Source organism: Hesperophylax consimilis, chromosome 8 (genome assembly GCF_061612785.1).
Source record: "Hesperophylax consimilis isolate HC1 chromosome 8, BYU_Hcon_1.0, whole genome shotgun sequence".
NCBI lineage: Eukaryota > Metazoa > Arthropoda > Insecta > Trichoptera > Limnephilidae > Hesperophylax > Hesperophylax consimilis.
In genome coordinates, this window is record NC_142843.1 from 16,848,493 (window position 1) to 16,872,250 (window position 23,758).

At 32.0% G+C, this 23,758-nt stretch overlaps 1 protein-coding gene across 2 annotated transcripts in view; it reads left to right on the forward strand.

Moving 5' to 3' along the window:
* The window catches only part of LOC149421636 (G protein-coupled receptor dmsr-1-like), a 418,612-nt gene that overhangs the window by 157,287 nt on the left and 237,567 nt on the right, over positions 1 to 23,758 (forward strand). For both annotated transcript variants that reach the window (XM_089634957.1, XM_089634958.1), the window contains exon 2: positions 17,872 to 19,170. In XM_089634957.1, the coding sequence (XP_089491083.1) occupies positions 18,198 to 19,170 (973 nt within the window). In that variant the 5' untranslated portion in view covers positions 17,872 to 18,197. The remainder of the gene's footprint in view (positions 1 to 17,871; positions 19,171 to 23,758) is intronic.

Below are 23,758 nucleotides of genomic sequence, written 5' to 3' on the forward strand. Positions count from 1 at the left end.
AGAGGGAGACTATCTGGTGCAATTGCATGGAAGTTTCTTCCCCATTTAAAACTCCATTGAAATGCTTGGAATAAGTATATCAGACCGGCTTAAGTATCGGGGCTCTATAAAAGCCCGAGTAAATCTGGCTTCCAAGAAACTGGGCGTCTTGTATAGGGATAGGATATTATTTGATAGTAACCAGCTGCTAACCCTATATAGATCTCAAGTACGCCCAACAATTGAATTTGGGAGCCCCCTCTGGACTGGAACTTGATATACCTACTTGATTCTGTGCAAAGGAGGGCAGTCCGTCTGATTGACAATCCATAAATAACAGACCGATTGCCATATCTAATGCACAAACGCAATGTGGGCATGAGTCTGTTATACAAGTATTTGAATGGAACCTGCTCTAAGAAGCTAGCAGGACTGATCCCTGGTGCACCGGTGCACGTGCGTGAAACTCAACGTACACGAGCAGAATACTTGTTCACAGATGTTGGCCTAAAAATAACGAAAGATTTTTTAAATATTTGTGTTGAGGGATCAGTAGGATTTATAGGCCCTGTTAGAAGTTCTACCGAGCCGAACCCTCTGATATGAAAATATCTGGAGTCGGTGAATTTTTTTTTCCCATTTGATCTCTGGTGAGTTGACGTGTTGTTGTTCTTGAATTGTTTTGTATTTATTTTACCAATATAATGCACTTGCATAGTGTTGATTGACTAGCTGATCATTTGTGGAAAAGTGAGTGGAAGGGTTTAGTTTTTCCTATGGGGAAGATTTAACCCGAACAACAAAATCGGATACATAAAAAAAATAAATAAAATTTAAAAAAAAACAGGGTACAAATTATTGTATTAAGCGAAACCGGTCGGTTCTAAAACTTATTAAAAACTCGTAGTTTTAAAAGAAAAAGGATTTTATTTTATTTTATTAATTAATATAGTTTCAAACATTTGGTCGAAAAAAATCAATTTCTTGAAAATTAACGCTTTGTGAAAGAAATATACAATTTTTCTAAATTATTTATTTCAATATAATTTATAACAAACATTCTCGCGTTACAAAAAACTGAAATTATTTGAAAATTTTCTTTCAACATAAGCGGTAGATGGTGTTTTTGCAATGATAAAGGACTTGTGCCTGCTTTACGTGAAACTTTTTTCATACCGATCCACATTTTGGGGCCATATGAAGAATCTTAACTTTACACGATCATAATTTTCATACTTACGATTTCATACAGATAGTTTTCATTCGAGAAGATATAATATTTTGGGACGGTACTAAATAGTCAAAAAATGGTAACACCTATACTTGCGATGCTTTCATGATTGTGATCTATAACCATAGATCACAATCATGAAAGCATCTGTCACTGTCGTTTGCGATCTGTGTCACGTGCTTGGTTGATATCCAATCGATGTTTTTGTTTACCCTACACCTCGGAAAAACTACCTACCTGATCACCGTATCTGGATCGATTCGATATTCGTATAATATATATTAGGTGAAACTTCATAAACACGGCAGCGCAGATTACAAATAGTTTTATTTTTAAATTTAATGTAACAGCTCACAACAGCGCCCTGACTGTATAGTGTAAAGGCAGGGAATCTATGTCACCACCCGGTCGGGCAGCGTTGTGAGGCAGGTTAAGATAGGGGCTGTGGGGAGGGATTTATTAATGCGGGTCTTGAAGAGGCCCGGATTATATGAAGGAGAAAAAAAGATGTCGGCAACTCATTCAACATACGAGCGGAAAAAGCGACCTGTTTTCTCGAGGCCAACATCTGTGAACGAGTATTCTGCTCGTGTACGTTGAGTTTTGGTTGGTAAATTACTTTGTGGCGTCATTTTAATTATATATTTAAATGAATTAAAAACGAATTTTAAAATAGATAAGTATAAACAAATGAGTACAAATAGACAAAAATACGATAATTAAAGGTGAATACTGATTAATTAGTTATTATTATTTTAAAAAAATTGACATATCAGACTTACTTAGACATTACTTTTAATAATATTATATATTTATCCCTATTTTCCGACTTTATGTCCGGGTTAAATTTTCCCCTTAGAAAAAACTAAACCCTTTCACACACTTTTCCAGAAATGATCAGCTAGTCAATCGACATTATGCAAGAGCATTAAATAAGCAAAATAAATTCAAAACAATACAAGAACAACACGTCAACTCACAAGAGATCAAATGGGAAAATAATTCACCGACTCCAGATATTTTCATATCAGAGGGTTCGGCTCGGTAGAACTTCTAACAGGGCCTATAAATCCTACTGATCCCTCAGCATAAATATTTTTAAAAATTCGTAATCCTACATGTATTTAAAATGACTGATTTTTGCATTTTTATGTATAAATTTTTTGATAGATCTGATACGCCTAAATTTTTAATGAGAGAGCTATGTATAATGCCAGTTGCTGATTTATTTCATTATCAATTACTATGATATAATTATTAATTTTCATTATCCTGATAAAGAAGTCATTGTCTTTGAAACATATAGATTATTATTGATTAAAAAGTGGTGTAAACAAAGTTTTTCATTTGTATATAAATATATGAACATTTACTAAAATGTATTTACTGTATTAATTATTAAACCTGTGTGGTGAAATCCAGGCATTTATCAAAAGTGAAATAGGTAGTAATTTTAGTGATGTTTTCAAACACCTATTGACTAACCAACCAAACGTATCAACAGAATCGCTCTGTTTGGTAAATATTTCTATAATTCAACTGTAATTTAGCACGCCAATTCGATTTTCAGGAGAAATTAATCGAATTTCGTATAATGTTTTAAACGTTTAATGCATGCAGTGGAATTTCATGGATTTCCTACCCACTTTATAAGCATATAGGTATGCATAACCTCAAATATTGGATATCATCTTCAAAAGTATTTTAAATAAAATAAAAAAAAATAGTCGCCTATCGAAATCAATTACATTCTATCCACGGTTCATCTGAGTGATATGTACTCATAACAATTATATAATGGTGATATATATTCATAAAAATTAGATTCTATCTACATACTGTTCATCGGTGTGATATATACTATTCAATATATATACGATATATACTATACTATTCTATCTACGATTCATCGAAGTGATATATTCTCAAGACAATCATATTCTATCTGAGGGTCATCGGAGTGTCATATATACTCGTATACCTACTCACAACACCGGACTGGTAAAGTTACTGTTTTATTGTTTTGAATGCGCATCACTTTTTTAGTGATAGTTTTATTGTTTAATATGAATAATGTTTATCGAGAAATTACTATTTGACAAATGTTAATATATTTTTAACGCAAACTTTTAAATTTTTCTAGCTCTAGATTATCTTGATCACAAAAGCTCTGAACATTCACGAAAACTGTTAATTTTATCCGAAACATGAAAGAAACCCCAAAATTCGTTTACTTACGGGGAGAAAAGGCTTAATTTGGCTAACGAAGAGATTTGATACAATCTATATTTCCCCAATTTCCGGAATTATCCAAAATAACATACTTTATCGGGAGAACTGGGGAAACTTGAGGGAATTTATTCGTTATCACGACGTGTAACAAGGCAAACGAAAATAAACTAAATAGATATTAACGAGTTTGAGGCTGCTGTCCGACGTTATCTTAATTGAAAGGGGAGAGGATGAACTATATACAGAGAGTACTCTAATTATTATTATTATACTAGGTTTCCGGTTGTAAGTCATTAGTATTTCGAATGTTGATTATAAAAGGCTTAAAATCAAGTAGAAAATATCAAATAATCTATTAATAAAAAAATAATAACCCGTAAAAAACAACGTTTTTCACTACAAAAAATCTATTTTTACCAATAATATCAATATATATTGTATTGGTTAGACCGAATATTGAACCTTTTTACCCTGGGACTGTAAAATAAATAACAAAATCAACCCATAAAACCAGTTTTATTTTCATTGGTTTGACTAAGGATTGAACCTTTCTACCCAGGAACTGGAGTCAACCGCGCTAACAACTAAGCCAAAACCCGATTGGGTAGGACTGACATTTATTTCGTATAATAACTGCTGTAATGTCATTCAATTTCAGAAAGTTTGCCGAGTTTCAATCCAATCGGATGTCGAGAAGTGAGTTAAATTTAATTTAATTTTGACTTAATTTACTTCCAAGATTTGCATACATTCTTTCACAAAAACAGAATCGTAATTCAAATAGATGTATTTACTAAAATAAAATACAATAAGATAAATTTATTATTAGTCAGAGTACAATAACCTCCGACATTTGACCCGGCAATCTATGTAGATACCAAACGTGAACTATGAAGATTTGTCGTGAAATTTCCTTTTATGTATTCGCTACTCGGACAATGGCACGGAATCCAAGCCGGTAAAAACTTTCCGAACAAGGTGTGGATAAGTGTTGAGCGATTTGTGCTTTATATTCCGAACCTCCCCGATTTCAGAATTATTCCACTAGATAAAATATACAAACACCTGACAAACAAATGTTTGCTTCCACTATTTTCTGGCGGGCGAAGTACTGAATAAGATTATATAATTACAATTATTTTTTTTTTCGACATAATTTTTAATAAAACACTTATTCGTGTTTAATATTTATGAAAATAGCTTTTAAAAATCGGGGCAAATTAATTGAACCCCCTCAAAAATAAACTACCTATGCTTATATATATGTTTTATCTTTTAAAATCAGGATTACTTTTTATTTGCAATATCTTTATAAGTAATTTATTGTGCATTTTCTTGGATCACATTTTTTTGTTTATTTTTATTGAATCCCAAAACATTAGATGTTTGTTGCGGGACTGGTATCCCTAACTCTGGAATTTTTGTAAGTGTGTTGGAAATGATAAAGGAAAGTTTTCCTTTTTTTTTCACTTGTAGCAAACACTTTGTGGGTATAGATAATTATAATAATAAAAATAATATAACTTTATTTGAATACCACTTTATTATATTAATAAAGTTTTAAATATTAATAAAGTGGTATTCAAACAAAGTTATTTTATTTTAATTATTTTCCTTTTTTATTTGTTCTTTAAACTTATTGAAAATTTAAATCTTTACCTATTTAAAAATAGGTTTTCTGTTCTGAATTTATTTTAATATATAATAATTAATATATGTGTTGGTTATCTTATAATAATATATAAGATAACCAACACATCTGCCATAGGTCACGCCAATGGTTTGCTACGCTTGGTGACTTAGCAGGAGTGCATAATATTTTCTTAGTCTTCCACACGAGGATATCCTGTGCTGAGGTGAACTAGGTCTTGAGGGGGTGGTTTTCATCGAATTCTGTGGTTCAACTTCAAGGTTTGGGTGGGTATTTGCAGTAATTTTGATAATTATAGTTTTAAAAATACTAATCAGTTTTTTTTTATTAATTCCTAATGTGGAGATTTGCTAGCCCTGATCTAGTTATTACTTGTTTAATTTTTTGGGCGGAAGTTTTGGTGATACAACTTATTTGTCCAAAAGTACACTTACACTTAGGTATATTCAGGTTATATAGTGATTTGTTTTTGGGGTATTATGCCGTGTTGCGCTACCTACTTCTTTAACCAAAGTTTCGGACAGCATTGCAGTGTTCATCATCAGGGCAGATGTGTAATCTCCTGATGATGGACACTGTAATTACACATCTGTATTGATGATGAACACTGCAATGCTGTCCAAAATGTTGGTTAAAGAAGGAGGTAGCTCAATACGGCATAATACCCCAAAAACAAATCACTATAATACTTTTGGCCGTGAGAATCTCAAATCATACCTATATGCAGGTTGTCTGTTTAAGTCGATGCACTACGTCGTGAAATATTTTAAATTGAGCCGCTATCAATAAAAACCCTTACGTAGATGGCGATAAGGTTTAAATTTCCGCTTAACACCATCGGCCTGTTTTGATTTCTGCAAGAAAAAAACATGGCCAAAAAGTGCCTTTTATTTTATGTTGTGGATGTTCAGGCATAAATATTTTTTTTTTCAATCATTTTATAGATAACTTATTTTCCATATTATACAATAAAATCATAACCGAAAATGGGTTTGTAAGTAGGAGATTTTGAACTTTAAAGCAATTTTCATAGGCCTTATACATTATTTTTTTCTGGGCTTATAAAAATACTTATCTAAAAAATACACGATTATTTCAAAGGCCAAGATGTATTCTACTCGCAGTATTTAATTAAAGCATCTGAAACATTTCTAGGCCACCAAATTTTCAAACCAAAAACACATGATTTTGCATTACTACGTAAGGCATCGCCTTAACTACTTTTTTTACAAACGTTTTGTTCCGAAATGCTCTGGGTACAAAGTACCACAAATAGGGTACAAAATTAAGAAATGATTTCAAAAGCTCTTATTATAAAAAGGTCCAAGTTATATTTACTAAGACTTCCTCGTTATTGATTACGTGGATGCTTAATAAAGCTTTTTTTATCGTAAAATATACCATTAAATAAAAATAACGATCTCACAGCCTGAATTAAGGATAACGTATTACTTATGTACCATCTCGCTATATTCCAGGGAAGCTGTGATAATTTTTGGACCATTAATGTGATACGGAGCAAGAACTGACATATAAAAAAGAGAACGGTGTTTTTTCAATCCATTTCAAAATGAGTCGTTAAAATATTCAATTTTCTCGGTAGAACTCAAACCATTGTGAATAAAATTCACTTATGCGAGATGTATAAAAGTAAGTTGTGATCTTCACCTAATGAATTATTCACCGATGTCAGACATTAAAACGAAATCGAAGAAGAAATCTTTTTTTTTGAAAAGCAACGCAATGGTGGAACGTAATAAATTATTTTCATTCCATCCTCATGTATCTTTCGATTTATTTTCAATTTCCTTATCCGTCACGACGAGTGAAGGTTTAATGTTTTTCCATGGAAATCTGGAATAGTAAAAGACATGTTTTAAATATCAGTCATTTTTCCTTTATGAAACATTTAACACACACGTGTTAAGTTACCTAAACTGTTTTAAGCATGTTTATTTCCTTGCTATATCTTGAATCTACTTACTGGTTTGCATAAACAAGCATCTTAGTCGTATTTTTCCAACGGGAAAATTTAACAATCACCTACCGAGGAAAGGACTAGTTTGATATTTTCACAATTAATTAGGCAAAACAAAGTCCCAACATTAAGTTGGCGAGTCAAGCTGCGATCTCCTCTTGCCGGGTTTTTTACATTTTAGTCGAGGTTACCGCTACATTTCCGAGTTTTGGTCTGGAGTGCCCTAACAACTAAAAATAATATTATTTTTGATGCTTTAAATCATTAGAAGTACTACATTATTCATGCCTTTCAGATGAACCATGTAAATATTTTAAATGAGTAGGAACCTACCTAAATAACCGTAAAATAAAAAGGTTACTGCAATGGTAAAAAAATTATGAAAACTGTTATTTAGAATTTGTGGAAAAAAATTACGCCATTGGTTATATATTCGCCTTGACAAGGCCCGCGTAGATCAACGTCAAATAAAAAACAGTTTAAATGAATAAATCATTTTTCTGTGCAAATCGTGGCTTTTTCTGCATTGGAGGGCTTCACAACGTTCCTAGAACTTCTTTGGACCAGCGGTTACAACGGTATTGCTTTCGTTTGACGATATTTGCAAGTATTCATTACACCCACAGCGGAAAGACTGTATAAGGTTATTGCGTATCGACGTAAATTGAGTGCAAAGAAAATTGTGTTATATAAACTATGATAATATTTTTATGTAACAAACAACGCACCTTGTGACAAGTTGACACAGAACATATTTTTTAACTTTTGACTTTTCGTTGTATTATTATACTTACAAAATCAGTTATTTCTTGATTTTCAAGATGAGTAATATATAATTAGTTTTCATGAAAAAACACAGGTTTTGAGTAGTAAATATTACTGAATCAGGGCGGGATCACCATTTGGGTCCATTTGGATTACTATAACTTCATTCTGCATAGTATCGAGTCTATTTTATTTTTAATTACAAGACAAGACAAGAATTCTTCGAATAAAAAAATGGCAAATGCGTTACCAAATGTCATGTTCACAACTAAGTCTACTACTAGAAATATATAATTGCACTCGTAACGCGAGAATGATTTCCCTTGAGTTGCGTCTATTATAGATAAGTTGCGTTCAAAACACAAGACTGGTTTTGTCTTAAGAGTAAGTCTGCATATAATTGTTATACGCGGAACAAGCATATGGTTTTCCTCGGAGTTATCTAGAATATGGTGTGACACTAGAATTTAATCTCCACTCGGAACATTTCCTTCGAAATGCGACAGCTGATGACTCCATTTGGAATTTTTACCCATTATTCGGAAGACAAAACTGCTTTTAACTTAAAATTGAATATTTGTGCACACCTGGAATTTTATAGTTACACTCTGAATTCAAAACTGGCTTTTACTAAAAAGTTAATTCACATGCGAGTTATCAACTTTAATTAAAACACCCAGAATACGAAAAGTTTTTCCTGTGATTTTTCGACCACATAGTCTTCAACTATAACTTATAAACTGCGCTTCACCTGCGAGAATGGTTTCCTTCTTAAATGCTTCTGCAGATGAATTCACAGCTGGAATTTTATTTGTAAGCTAGTCCCCAGTTTAATTTGAAAAACATACATAATTTCTTGTTAGACATTTATTTACTTATAAGTAAAATAATAAGAAATTAAAAAGGGATGTTGGATCGCCTATTTATTTGTGTAACCTAGGTGCATACGTAAGTACCTGTCAGCTATTTTATATCTTGCAACGGGTTTTGTGATAATGTCTTTAAAATGTATCTGAAACACCGCGAAAGAAAACTGTTCCCGCATAAGTAATTTTAATATTACTTTTTTATGTGGTCAGCAGGCCGCACCGAAAGTGCTCGCGGGCCGCACCGAAAACTCTCACAGGCTCCCCACCCCTGGGATACGGGAATACAAATATACAGCTCTTTAAAAATGAGCAAAAAAAATATTTCAAATCCGTCAAATCAAAATTTTACTTCGTTCAATGAAAGCCAAGAACCATCTTACAGTCTGACTTTACCTGTAGTTGGTACTGATGAATTGAATAATACTGATGTTGATGAATAATGTATTCAAATTATGTTAAATAGCTTTAAAGTCAAGTACATAATTTTCTGAATAGATTGATTCAATTGATTGCTTCCAATACGGCATTATGAATTATATTTATACATCAATGTTAAAGTTGTCTTTAATTTAATCGTCAAAGAAACACATTACCATTGATTGAAAACATCAAAGAACTGCTTTGAAATATTTATTATGGTGTGTGTACAAATTTGTGCAAATTACCATGTTTCTATTAGAAATTCAAATACTAACCTTAAAAAAGAATATTTTGCAATAATAAATAAATCCTGGAATATTATTTTACATCTGCCCTATTCTCTTGATATTTCTCCATTGGATATTCATAATTTCCGCCCTCTATCTAACAATGTACGAGGGATTTCCTACAATCCAACCGGTGCGTTTTTTTAGGCACGGAAAACAAAAACTTCCAGAATGTAAATTACACGATTGTAGAAACAATGTTACTTTGTTTTTATACCATTATGTATTTTTTTTTATATTCTCCGACCGGTTTCGAAACAAATGTTTTTTCCTCGGGGCAAAATATACTAAATTGACATTACAAAATAATGAGTAAACATAATATATTACTAAATGTTGTAGTGGGGGTGGAAGCGTGACTAGGGATTAGTGAAGAGTGAGGGGTAGAGATAGAATGGACTGTGAAAGGGAACATGTCCAACATGGGACTGTAAGATAATTTTTTTTTGTTTTTTTTTTTTTATTATTGCATATTATAGTTAAAGAAATATGAATAATTCACGTTCTAACAATAATAATTTTGAAATTAATAAAATACTTCGTTTTTACCACTTTTATTGTTTATTACCAACATGTTTCATGAGCAACGCTCACTTCTTCAGGGTTTTTAATAAAACTAATTATAAATAATAGACATAAACAATAATAATTTTAAATAATAGACATAAACAATAATAATTTTACACAATATAACAAAAGTACGTAACATCTCATCTTAATAATCACTCTACGTTATATTCGCTTATCATAAGATCGAACAGTTTTTTCTTAAATTTACTTATTCGACTATCCTTTTTCAGGCTATCGGAAGGAGATTTTAAATGTTTAAATCCTCATAGAGTTGCTAGGCTTCTCTTAACCACGTTGTATTTTGAAGATTAAGAAGCAAATATTCGTACATTTCTCTAATTTTCAATAAGTTCTTTTTTTGGTATGGTGTTTTCATGGAGGTATCTGGGTTATAGTCAAAGAGTTTTTTAACTTTATTCTGTATTATTTGTAAATTGTTTCAGTATGCAATGTGTGGGTTTCCCCATATTTCTTTTAGATAATTTAGGTTGGACTGGATTAAGTTAAAGTATGAGCCTTTACTTTTTACTTCTGTTGGTAGAAGATGAGCGATTCTACCAAATACACCAATTGATATTGATGGAATGGTTTACTTATTTCAGTTTTTCTATTTGACGGGTATTTTGTGTTTGGTCAGGTATTTTTCACTTTCTATAATATGTAGACCCAGGCATTTTTCACTATCTATAATATGTAGGGCTAGGTAGTTTTCACTATCTATAATATGTAGGCCCAGGTATTTTTCATTATCTATAATATGTAGGCCAGGTATTTTTCATAATATATAATTTGTAGGCCCAGGTATTTTACACTATCTATAATATGTAGGCCCAGGTATTTTTCATTATCTATAATAATATGTAGGGCAGTTATTTTTCACAATATATAATTTGTAGGCCCAGGTATTTTTCATTATCTATAATATGTAGGCCAGGTATTTTTCACAATATATAATTTGTAGGCCCAGGTATTTTTCACTATCTATAATATGTAGGCCCAGGTTTTTTTCACTATATATAATATGTAGGCCCAGGTATTTTTCATTATCTATAATTTGTAGGCCCAGGTATTTTTACTATCTATAATATGTAGGCCCAGGTATTTTTCATCATATATAATATGTAGGCTTAGTTATTTCTCACTATACATAATATGTAGGCCCAGGTAATTTTCATCATATATAATATGTAGGCTTAGTTATTTTACACAATACATTTGTAGGCCCAGGTATTTTTCACTATATATAATATGTAGGCCCAGGTATTTTTCATTATCTATAATTTGTAGGCTCAGGTATTTTTACTATCTATAATATGTAGGCCCTAAGTATTTTTCATCATATATAATATGTAGACTTAGTTATTTTTCACTATACATAATATGTAGGCCCAGGTATTTTTCACTATCTATAATATGTAGTTATTTTTTACGTGAGTTTTTTAATATTAATTGTCGGTACATTACTATTTATTAATAATGGACGGAGAAAAATGACTAATTTACTAAGAATCTCTTGAAATGATTGGTAATTCTGATTGAAAACGGAATTGCGGGCCTCACGAATGAATTAAGTTTCCTGATAAACTTTTAGTAAATTACGAATATATTATAATGACTTAGGAACACGTGTTCGTGAAAATCGGAATATTTTTGCATTTTAGCTAAAAATCTTTCAATCGTCATGATTATCAATCGATAAAACATTCTTAAATTTATCGTGAGGCCAAAATCAATTTCTCTCCTTGTGGACTCATTATTATTAAGTGTTTTATTTATTTCCAAGGCTTCCAAGCTATAATATTTGGCTAATTTATATAGCGCCGTTTTTGTGAGAAATCACTTCAAGGGCGCTGATGATCTGATATGAAGAATATTTATCTATGTATTTTTGTATTGGGATTAGAATTGTTTTTAAATGCCAATAATTTATGCAATTTCCCATTACCCAATATTGTGAGTGACTATCTGATGACTATTCCCTAATAAGATATAGTACTTCTATTCTGATCCTTGCTTATCATTATATCCATAGATCCAGGAGAAGTATCTAAGAGTATGAATTTTGTAGGGCACGTTACGGTCACATGTAAGATAAGCATCAGGGGAAAGATAAGCTCTGATTTAAAGGTTAAATCCACAACAAAAAAAGAAACACTCCAGTTTGGAGAAAACATATATATCTTTTTATAAGAGAAATGTCAGGGGAAACTTTTTCGTCCCAGTTTACGGGTAAATTATTACAGCGATTTTATTTATTTTTTGCGTGGAATAAAAGGGTAATTTATACATATGGAAATTCTCATTTGTTATAACCATTCAACAACTGTAACACAACTGTGACGATCCCATGTTTTGTGATGGTAATTTTTCTCTGCAATATATAATGTTCATTTAAGTGGGTGTCGTTGTGAAATCCTCTCGTCGACATTAATAGCGGGTAGCAACAAGTACCGCGATCCGTTCCAAACCAAACGAGTGACAAGTCGCAAATACAGTTTATTTCACTTCCATCAATATTCAATCAGATCGTTGATATGTGAAAACCAGAAAAATATTCAAGATAAAAATAAAAATAAATTACTGCTGCCGAGTGATCAGTGAAAACCAATCAATTTTCTCGTCCTTGCAATAACTGAAAAACTTTATAGAAAATTGGCGAAAATTCTGCTGACGATTTTAAAATCCTGAGTGAGTTTCGCAGTTTTCATTTTAACATTTTTAAATAGCGGTAGACTTACATTTATTTAAAAGCTAAGTTGAGTTAAATTTTTACATTTAGGAGTTCTTCCACGTTATGTCAGCAATGTTTCAAATTGCCTTCTGCATACAGAAACCACAGAGACGTATTTAAAGTTTTTTTTCCTCTAAGATAAGTTTAACTCTTAACTTTTTTGATGTTGACTTGAAAAGAGCTCTCTCTGAGGCCAACCAATCCTTGTATAATCACGTTTTCTCAATTCTTCCTATAACAAGAAACAAACTTTGTTGTCAAATTTGGTGAAAAGAAAGCACTTCTTTAAATGCTACTTATTTAAACTGTACCTAACTATGTTTAGGTGTGGTACAATGTTTTCTCCTTTTGAATCCAATGCCTGCTGGAGTTTCATAAATAATAAAATGATTTACAGTATTTACACAATATGCTACTTTGTTTCATAAATCTACCTTCGTCTTGTCACGTCATCCTATACTGAAAATTTTAAACGTGCTTGATTCTCATTAATGTGTTTGAATTATAAGTATTTGACTGCCTCCATCGTTGAGTGGTTACGATCTTCGGCTACGAATCCGGAGGTGACGGGTTGAAATCCCGCCTACCCATGCGATAAACGGCGTGAACGTTAATTAGTTAAAAATTAAAAAGTATCGAAATGCAAAGCATAAAAATGATTTAAAAAACATGTATAAATACATAAACGAAACCGATTTTCGAAACCAGCAGTTTCAATCTAAGCATTTTTGTTTTTTTTACCGAATCAATTTATTTTTTACTACCTTTACTCCGCCACGCGTTACTGTGGCTCAGTCTGTGCAGATAAAGAAACAATAGCGCGTGTTGCTTTTACGTCCAACAGATGGCGCTGTTCTAAAAAAAACACGTTTTTAACTGTCACATGTGACATCTGTATAATAAAGGTATTTAAAAACTCACGCGTATTCGAAAGCAACGTTGTGTCAAAATTTCATAGCAATCAGTAAAGAAATTTCATAGCAATCAGTAAAGAAATTTCATAGCAATCAGTAAAGAAATTTCATAGCAATCAGTAAAGAAATTTCATAGCAATCAGTAAAGAAATTTCATAGCAATCAGTAAAGAAATTTCATAGCAATCAGTAAAGAAATTTCGTAGATTTAAGATTTTGAACAAACGAATATTAACATTTTTATTTATATAGATTTTTAATTAAATCTTGGCCGTAAAAATACCAACTAATTCAATATATTATGTCTGCGCTTAACAATATTATTCCAATATTGATCATAATATCATGACAGGTAAGCAATCATGACACACAACTTAACGAACGAATCGTTTTGATTCATGTTATTGGCACGAGACAGATGTTTGGATTGGTTGTGATAGCTAACACGAAAAAAAACATAAGCACTAATTATAACAACAATATACGGTAGTATTAAATTTAATTAAACGGTGCTAAGTTACTCGTATGTTAAAACGTTGGGTAGATTCCATCGTACATACCCACACATACGATTTCTCAGACTTTGAACAATCACAAACTATATAATATTATTTGAGATTACCACAAAAAGTATTATTTTTTGTAGTTACTATGCCGTAATGCGCTTTCTCCTTATTTAAACAACTTTTCGGATAGCATTAAGGCGATGTCATACGTAGTAATTCAAAATCATGTGTTTTTGGTTTGAAAATTTGGTCGCCTAGAAATGTTTCAGATGCTTTAATTAAATACTGCGAGTAGAATACATCTTGGCCTTTAAAATAATCGAGTATTTTTCAGATAAGTCTTTTTATAAGCCCAGAAAAAATAGTGTAAAGGCCTATAAAAACTGCTTTAAAGTTCAAAATCTCCTACTTACGAACCCATTTTTGGTTTTGATTTTATTGTATAATGTGGCAAATTAAGTTATTTATAAAAAAAATATATTAATGCCTGAACATACACAAAATAAAAGGCACATGGCCATGTGTTTTTCTTGCATAAATCAAAACAGGCGGATGGTTTTAAGCGGGAATTTAAACCTTATCGCCATCTACGTAAGGGTTGTTATTGATAGAGGCTCAATTTAAAATACTACACGACGTAGTGCATCACCTTAAGAGGAAGCTACAAGCCAAATGTGTGTATATTCTTGGTACACCTTATATTGTAGGTAATAGGTATTAAAATCGCTTGATAAACGGAGTCTAGAAACGTTCGCTTTCAAGCACAAAACTGGTTTTTATTGATTTTGTAAATAATTTTATAAGAAAGCAAAAAAGATAATGAAGTGAAACTGTCACAGATAATCTTAGCTATAATACTATATTTTTTAAAAGATGTTTCCTTTATGCGTTCATACATTTCTATTGAAAAAAAAAATTTTTGTAGTAGTTTACAATTATATCTTTTATGGAGTTATTTTTATTTATTTTTATTCTGCTCAACGAAAGGATAGGAAAACTTTCAATTTATCTAAAGCATTCGTTAAAAAGATTAATCGAAATTGTGATTTGGCATTTAGCTTCGCCTTAAAGGTTCCATCATCAGGGCTGCAGATCTGCTCTGGAGCCCTGATGATGGCACTGCATAATAAACCTTAAAATAATACTCTTAACACCCCAAAAATGCATCTACTTCTTTGAAAGATTAGGTATATTGCGATACACCTTACGACAAATTTTGTCCTATTAGCGCATATGACTGAAATTGAGAAAATAGTTATGTTTAAAAAGAAATTGAAAAAACATGTTAACATAAAACATTTTTCTCAAATATTGATGTTTTTTTGTGACATATAATATATATTTACATTTAAATATTTAAAAATTCATTGTTTGCAAAATTACTGTCATTTTTTATATTTTTTTTAATTTCTTTATTAAATATTAAATTTACAATATTACATTACATTAAGTTTATTTTCTTTTTATTACAGTACATCGTGATACTCCTTTTTTTAGAACAAATGCTCGTGTTAAAAAGGCGGAGAAACGCGTGTAAATAATAATTTAACATATTTTTTCAGAGAGTGTAAAGATAATGAAAAGAATTTTTATTTTTTAATATAACAAAATAAAAAATTTATATGTAACAAAATTTTATCAAATAGAAAAGAGAAAAGGATGTAAAAGAAGGAAAGAGATAAGAATAAGAAATAAAAGAAAAGGATTTCAATATAACAATAATTTATTTATTTATTTATTGTTTGTTTGTAAATATTACATAATACAATTAATGAACTTAAAATGTCCAACTAGGCGATTGCCCGTTTTAGGACATTCCAATATGATAATGTTTTTACATGTAAATTATAGTAAATTATAGTGTTGACTATTCTGTTGTTAAAAAAATACATAATATGTATATTCATATTCTAGAATGCTTTCAGTTATACCACTACATATTTTACTATTGTTTAGCTGACATAATAAACTAAAGAAATATTAATAGATAAAAACAAGAAAATGAATTTGAAAATGAAACTGAATTGAAGAAATTCTGTTGGTAAAGTAATACAAATGTATATTCATAATCTAGTATACTTTCAGTTATACCACGAAATTTTTTTTTTACTATTGTTTAGCTGATATAATAAACTAAAGAAATATTAATAGATAAAACAAGGAAATGAAAAATAAAAAAAAATAAAAAATGAAAGTAAAGAAGGAACTTTTCCTTTAAGGAAAAATATCACGAAGAATTGAGCAATTTTCGAACTTTCTTTATGTAAAAATACAGTTCCTGTAATGCTAATATAATACCAATATAAATTAAAATGTAAAGAAGAATGTAAAGAAAAACAAAATTTACAATTCAATTACTGTTTTTTAGCATATTCTCGCATTCAGCTCTCCCCAAGACCAGAAGCCAATTGTTTACCTGCATACGCAGAATATTAGTACTCTTTGCCTTCCATGCATCAGGTATGAGATTGAGCAGTTTAGGGCCTAAGTATGAGAATTGTCTCTGTGCTAAAGATGAGGAAGTGAGTTGAGTGATTTGATTGAAATTGAGTGATTATATTGTATTATTATTTTATTATATTATATGTTTCTAAAACGATTAGCACACACGACGATGTGAGCTAAGATTAATAAATAAATAAATATAGAGTGGAGGCAAACAGCACACACTCGGGATCGTGAGTATTGCTGTATATTGTGTATGTATACATTTGTGACAGTGAGGTCTTTTGTTAACTTTAACGCCTACTTTTAGTTTTGCGAGAAAGGGACCAATTTTTGGGTGAACCTTTTCACTGAAATTTCTTTTTCTGATGTATTTTCGTACCTACATTATACTTATATCGTGTTTCCTATCTTTTTGCCTTGACTTGATCCACTTGCCCATAAACATATAGCACATCTTCGATAAACTTATGAAGATTTACGATTAGACAATGCAGATATTTTGCAAATTATTTGGTATCATTCCGGAAATCCGCTTGAAAATCAGAGATTAGATCTTCTAGTGCGTACCGTATATAGTTACCAACAAACTTATATAATATAGGAATAGAAACCTCCAACGCAATTCAACTTTGAGGAATCAAATCAGTATGTTGACGGGAAAGTTTGATTACAATTCAATTTATTCGGTAAACAAGAATCCGTAATGAAAATCAATGGAGAAACTGTTATGTATTATTTTAATGAACGACAAACTAATGTTTAAGATACAAGTTTTTTTGAGTACAAAGGATAACGTATTATTTTTAAGCAATAATTATAAGCCTGAAAAACCTATATTATCAATTTATTGAAAAAATCTTCGAGAAAATCATTATGTATTATTTGGAGTATACCAACGGTCAGCACAAATGTGAAATTTATTCAATAATTTCAAATGCTGTGGCTTTGTAAATTGATGATAATTACTACACCACTAGTTTTAATAACAATTATCAACATATTTCAAAACCAAAAGCTTAAGTTTAGAAAATTAAGTTTAATAAAAATAGATGAAAGAATGCACCTTTAGACTATATAGGATGTTTCAAAAACAAATAAACCTTTGAATTAGAAAGACGTTTTATAAAAAAGTGGTGATAACCAAGTTTGAAAACGAAATTTTTTACCTTCTTGAAAACTAATCTAATTATTGTGAATATTTTGTAAGGGAGTTCAGCAACTCATTTATAAAATAATGAACCGTTAATATTTCCCAATGAAAATACTAATTTATTATTTTTGTTTGTTTCAGGTGTAAGCAGCGAGCGAAACATTTTCACGGATTATGTGGAAAAGTAGAATGAAGTTATTTCTTTGTGGAAAGTGTTCACGGAATGTTAGAACTGAGTTCAATTAAAGTATATATTTCAATTAGACGTAAGTTACAATGACAAAAGTTTTAACGTGTGATTTTAGTATCCCTAAAAGTGAATTTTGCCGCTCTTCTACCAGATTCTCGCTTCCTTAATCATTACCCTCCTACCTAATGCGGACATTAGTAATACTAGCAATTAGCGTACGTTGTGAACATCTACCGTGGGCACTTTAGAGAACTAGAAAAATTAGATAAATATCAAAATGAACGACTCCGATCTGGATATGGGGAATGTGACCCTGTACTGCGGGCAGGCCACAAACGACTTCTCGCAGTGGTACGCGCACCTGCACGGCTATGTTAGCGTGCTCGTGTGCGTGTTCGGCTCCGTGGCCAACACGCTCAACATCGCCGTGCTCACCCGCAGGGAGATGGTCTCCCCGACCAACGCTATCCTCACTGGCCTCGCCGTGGCTGACCTCCTGGTCATGGTGGAGTACATTCCTTACGCCTTCCACATGTATCTCCCTGCGGCCAACCGGTCCTACCTCGACCAGTACAGCTACCCTTGGACCAGCTTCGTCTACTTCCACTCGCTCTTCGGACAAATCTGTCACACGATTTCTATCTGGCTTACCGTCACTCTGGCGGTGTGGCGATACATTGCCATAGCTCATCCGCAAACCAACCGGCGATGGTGCAACATGAAATGCACCGTCATCACTATCGCCGGGGCCTATATCGTGTGCCCTCTCATATGTCTTCCGATCATCTTCTCGATGTACATAGGCACTCAAGAAGAACTTTTGACCATAGACGGGGAGCCCATGAGCAAAGTAGCAAACATCTCAATGCTCGATCCTCCCGCCCAGAACGCGACGCTGTACGTTTTACGAATGTACGACAACGCGACAATGAAGACAGCCATCTTCTGGATTTACAGTGTAGTTATAAAATTAATTCCGTGCATCGCTTTGACAATACTGAGCTCTCAACTCATCATGGTGCTGGTGGAGACGAAGAAGAGAAGACAGAACCTGATGACGCCGGGCAGGGAGGGCGAGGGCGCAGCTAACAAGATGAGGAGACGCACGGAACGCCAGACAGACAGGACCACGAGGATGCTGCTGGCAGTGTTGTTCCTCTTCTTGCTCACCGAGTTCCCTCAGGGGATAATGGGCCTGCTGGCGCTCTTCTTCGGTGATCCTTTCTTTGAACAATGCTACGTTAAATACGGTGAGTCTTTTATAAGATCCTACATTCAAATTAAACTTCATAATGCTGGCCATTAAACGTGAAGTTTGTTATTTTCCTTTACTGCCATTGTTTTCTCGGAAAGAGAACTTCTATGAGAAACAAAAGTTACAATGGTTTTCTTGAATTATTTCAATTGAAGACATATTTGTCATAATTTAGCCCGTTGAATAAATTTATCCTACGGGTAAATATTTATTAAGATTAAACGATCACAGATGGTGTCTATTTATGTTTACTCTAATAAAGACGCTCAGTAATTATTATTCGAGACTTAATTAAATACGTAAAATCATTTAAATTATTCGCCCTCAGCGGAACACATTCAAGCGAACGTTTCACATTAATTATTTTTTACCATTAGCATAATTAAACGGTGTACCGAAGTTTTGGAAGGGTTGAAAATCCTCCTTCTCTGACATTTTACATAATTGGTAATCTTATTCACTGTACTTCGAACAATACCACTTTTGAGTTAGTAAGGGCTCCCCATTTATAGTTTAATAATGCCAATGGCACTGTACACATTATTTGGTCAATTTTAAAGCGTATGGAGCTTACTTTAATGGTTTCATAAACTACACATTACTCATAAAAGTGATGAAACACGTCACCATAACCGATTATTATATTGCTGAATCAAAAACACCAATGAAGATATGTGTATTTTATTGTTTGCTTTTAAAAAGTATTTTTCGCACTTCGTTTTTATTTTTAATACGCCATATAATATTGTTTGTAAATCTTTGCCCTTGGCATCTCGTAGTTGACATCTGCCAGTTCTTCATAAAACATGGTGAAGTTTATGAGCTTATCTGTGACGTGGGATACCTCGCTCTATTATTAGTCAAATTGGTTCATATTTCCGAACACGCTTATCAAATATTTGACATTCGCCCCAAATTTTTACATTTTTCATCGTCAAGTCTCGTTTACGCTAATATTTTTTTCACTGAATACCAAACTAAATTACCGTTTTTCAGAAGCATTTTAAAAACAAAGCAAGAAGACGCGAAATAATGTCAGGGGTCACAAAAAATATTATTTCATGGCAGTAATGAAAATGATATCAATGTTTTTTTTCATTGGAAACTTGCTGAAATCCCCGGCGTTGCCCGGGCTTTACTCAGAAATTCGAATTTCTAAATTAATAATTAACAATTTTCCCTGTATTCAAGTGAGAAAATTTTATCAATCTTAGAACAAATCTGTTTAAAAAATAAATCCACAACGCCACAAACACTCTTATTTTTGTATTGGTGCTCACTGTAAATTAAATCCGAATTAAATTTGGTTTGTTTTAAAAAAAATATTACAAGTACACAGTTATCGTGTTGATGATATCTAAGAGTTTTTCAAAGTTTTATAATTACAGTGGCTTTCTCTTGTTTTGAAGGGCAAGTGTGCAAAATTTCATGAATCTCTGAATAAAACTGTAGATTTGTATAAAAATCAAATCCACGCCTTTCCAAAATCCTTTATATAAATATATTAATTAATTAATAACTATGAATTATGTAAGAATTCTGATGGTTGGAGTCAGAACAATTTTTTTTTTTCCAAATCTAGCTTTACAGATGCAATAAGACAATGGAATGCGAAAAATACGCTGCGACGTTTAGACTTGGTACCCGATAGCGTCTACTCTACAGATAGATAAACAACATTATACAGCAGTAAGTATATATTTTTAAACTTCCTTCCAAGTAACATCCGATTAACACCGTATAGTATATATTATTTCTGTTACGTGACATCAACTTAGCAGGTAGCTGCTACCTGGTTTTGGGATGTTACGTGATATGTAACAGAAAGAAAAATACATGGTGCTAAGTTCGAGACTGCTATGTTTATGTTATGTAACATAAAAAATATATGCTGCACCTTGTTAGGTATTCTCCGAATGAAGTAAAATATTCTATCTGATATCTGCTACTCTGATATTTGGATATAGAACTATAATTAGAGGCGCAACTGCGTACTAATATTTTGTCGAAACTTGTTCCACTATTATAACGCGATTTCAGTTATTTTAATTAGAGCGTTTGGAGAGTTGGAGGTCAAAAAGTGGAACCCATTTTTTCGTCATATGTCTCATCTAAATATAATATTTCAATGTGTTGGGACAATATAACTGCTCTTACTTTTACCTTCAAGCTCGGTAGGACACTAGCCACAAACATCATATTCCAATGGACCCTCAGTTGACAGATCTGACCGGGGAGTCCAAACATTATATAATTTTTTGTTTTAATCTTTTTTTCTATAATGCGTAAATATGTGATTTATTCGTCGTTGGATAGGAAAAAAATATTCATCTCACTTTGTCTCAAATATTTATTCTTGATTCCACGAATGAAATCATAATAGTTGTCGAATGTGTGATTATCAATTAGCGGAATTTTTTCTTAACACGTTTTTTGCTGTTTTTGTTTATTGTCACCATGTTTAATTTGAATGGGTCTTTCTATAATAATATTATTATTCAAATTATGAAAAAAATATGTTGTGTAAATATTATTACTCGTGACAGCTGTTTCGCCTTCAGAAGACATGAAGATATTTTTTAGAAAAATTAAAAAAAAAAATAAAAACACTGTTTAAACGGCACAAAAAGTGAAGTTAGACTTTTTTAACCATTTCCCTAAAAAAAAGGAATATGTATTTTTAAACATCAAAATCTTTCAAAATTATGGACGTTTCGAGTTAAAATGTTTCGGTTTGTTTTTTGTCAACATTTTCATGTATTATGTTAAAATTTTATTAATTAGAAAAATCGATGTTTATTTCAAATGGTACATTCAAAATACCTAGTAAGCATTCCGAAATTCCATGAGACCTTACACCATCAAGGCGCGGCGTTGGGACTTGTGGGTAAAATGTTCAAAATCCTGAAGGGTTAATAAATTAATCCACAAATGAGTACCTACCCATTACCAATCAATTCAAACAGAAGCTATAAAACCACTTAAAAACCAAATCTATTGAAATGTGATCCATGCTGATTTGAAAGACCACCTATCTTTTATAAGACCTTTCCACCCCTAGGCATACAGACAAATTGAATTAATAATGCATTAATTTTGCCACGAACAAGTTTGATCAATTTTAACAGAAGTAAGAAAAATTGACCTTATTGCCGTCCACACTCCTATATTGGTTAATCTCTTCGATGTATAAAATTGATAAAACCCCTTTGCGAAAATTCGGTTTGATGTTGAAATTTTGCCAACTTTTAATTTTCCAAGGAATCTAGTATCCGCACATTTCATCCACCGGGCAACTCTAATGCCCAGAAAATAATGGGCAATATATTTTATATCAAGCACGCGTCAGTGGCCCAAACGATTGATGCTGAATTAAGTTAAGTAGTCTATCGCTGACCACATAAGGCGGAAGTGCCTACCTACGTGGACATTGTCATATGGTTTATATTGAGGCCAATTTTGGGCACTCTACGGTCCCGCCATATTTTGAGATGTTGTCATTGGTGATGCAACGATTCTCAATTTGACGATTACGATTTCGTTTACCGTTATTCAATTGATAATCGTACATTTACGATTATTGACTTTGACGTAGACCATTCAATGACACAATAATAAGAGATATAATTATTTATTTTATTTCCCCAAAAGCGTCCTCTCGTCAACCTCGACATTCAATCACAACTTAAAAACTACAATAAACTTTAAAAAAACATTTTAAAGGGTCTTGAAACCTCTGTTTATTATTTCATTACAAAATTTAATCACTACGTACGATTATTAACGTACGTAGTTTGTTAAGGTGAGTCCAAATTTACAATATCCCTATGTAATATTATGCAAGTGATATACACAAAGCAATTGTGTTTAATTTGTTAATTTTCCAAACAACAAACTAAATTAAACCACTGTCTACATTATCATCTATAAACTATATTAAACGTAGGTACCTGGGATAGTTTAATTTGCGAAACAAATGTCATGCTCTATTCAGTATTCTGTTTCCCCTTCTATGCTTCTTCCGTCGTCCCGTTGATAAAGGGTTTCATAGATAACATCCCCCACCCTCTCTCCTTCAGACGGTGCTAACGACCCACCATTCCGGGGTACTCTTTTTGCTAAGTACATGAAATTCATGTCAATATTTTAAGCATAGCAAAAACACGAAAACAACTCCTGCTGCCCTACGCAAAAAAGCTTCGCTAAAATGTAATATTTGGTTTCAGCCAAAACTATTCAAAAACTTGACAAATGAGTTCTTGACAAATCAGTTTTGATTTTGAAAATGACAACTAAAATAATTTTCTCTAATATTATGTTATATCTCCATTCTTCACATATTCTGTTTCAATTGTGAAAATGACACAATTCAAAGGAAAGCCATTATGAGTTCATTAAACCATATTTACACCGAGTCGCAGAGTTAAACTACCGAAACTAGTATTTTAGATAATAATAATACCAAAGAATTTATATATCGTATTTTTTTGATTGATCACCTAAAGTGCCCTTTCACTTAATAATGACGTATTAGGAATGATGTACAGGGTTTTCCAATAAGAGGTGTTATTTTGAATAGCCCG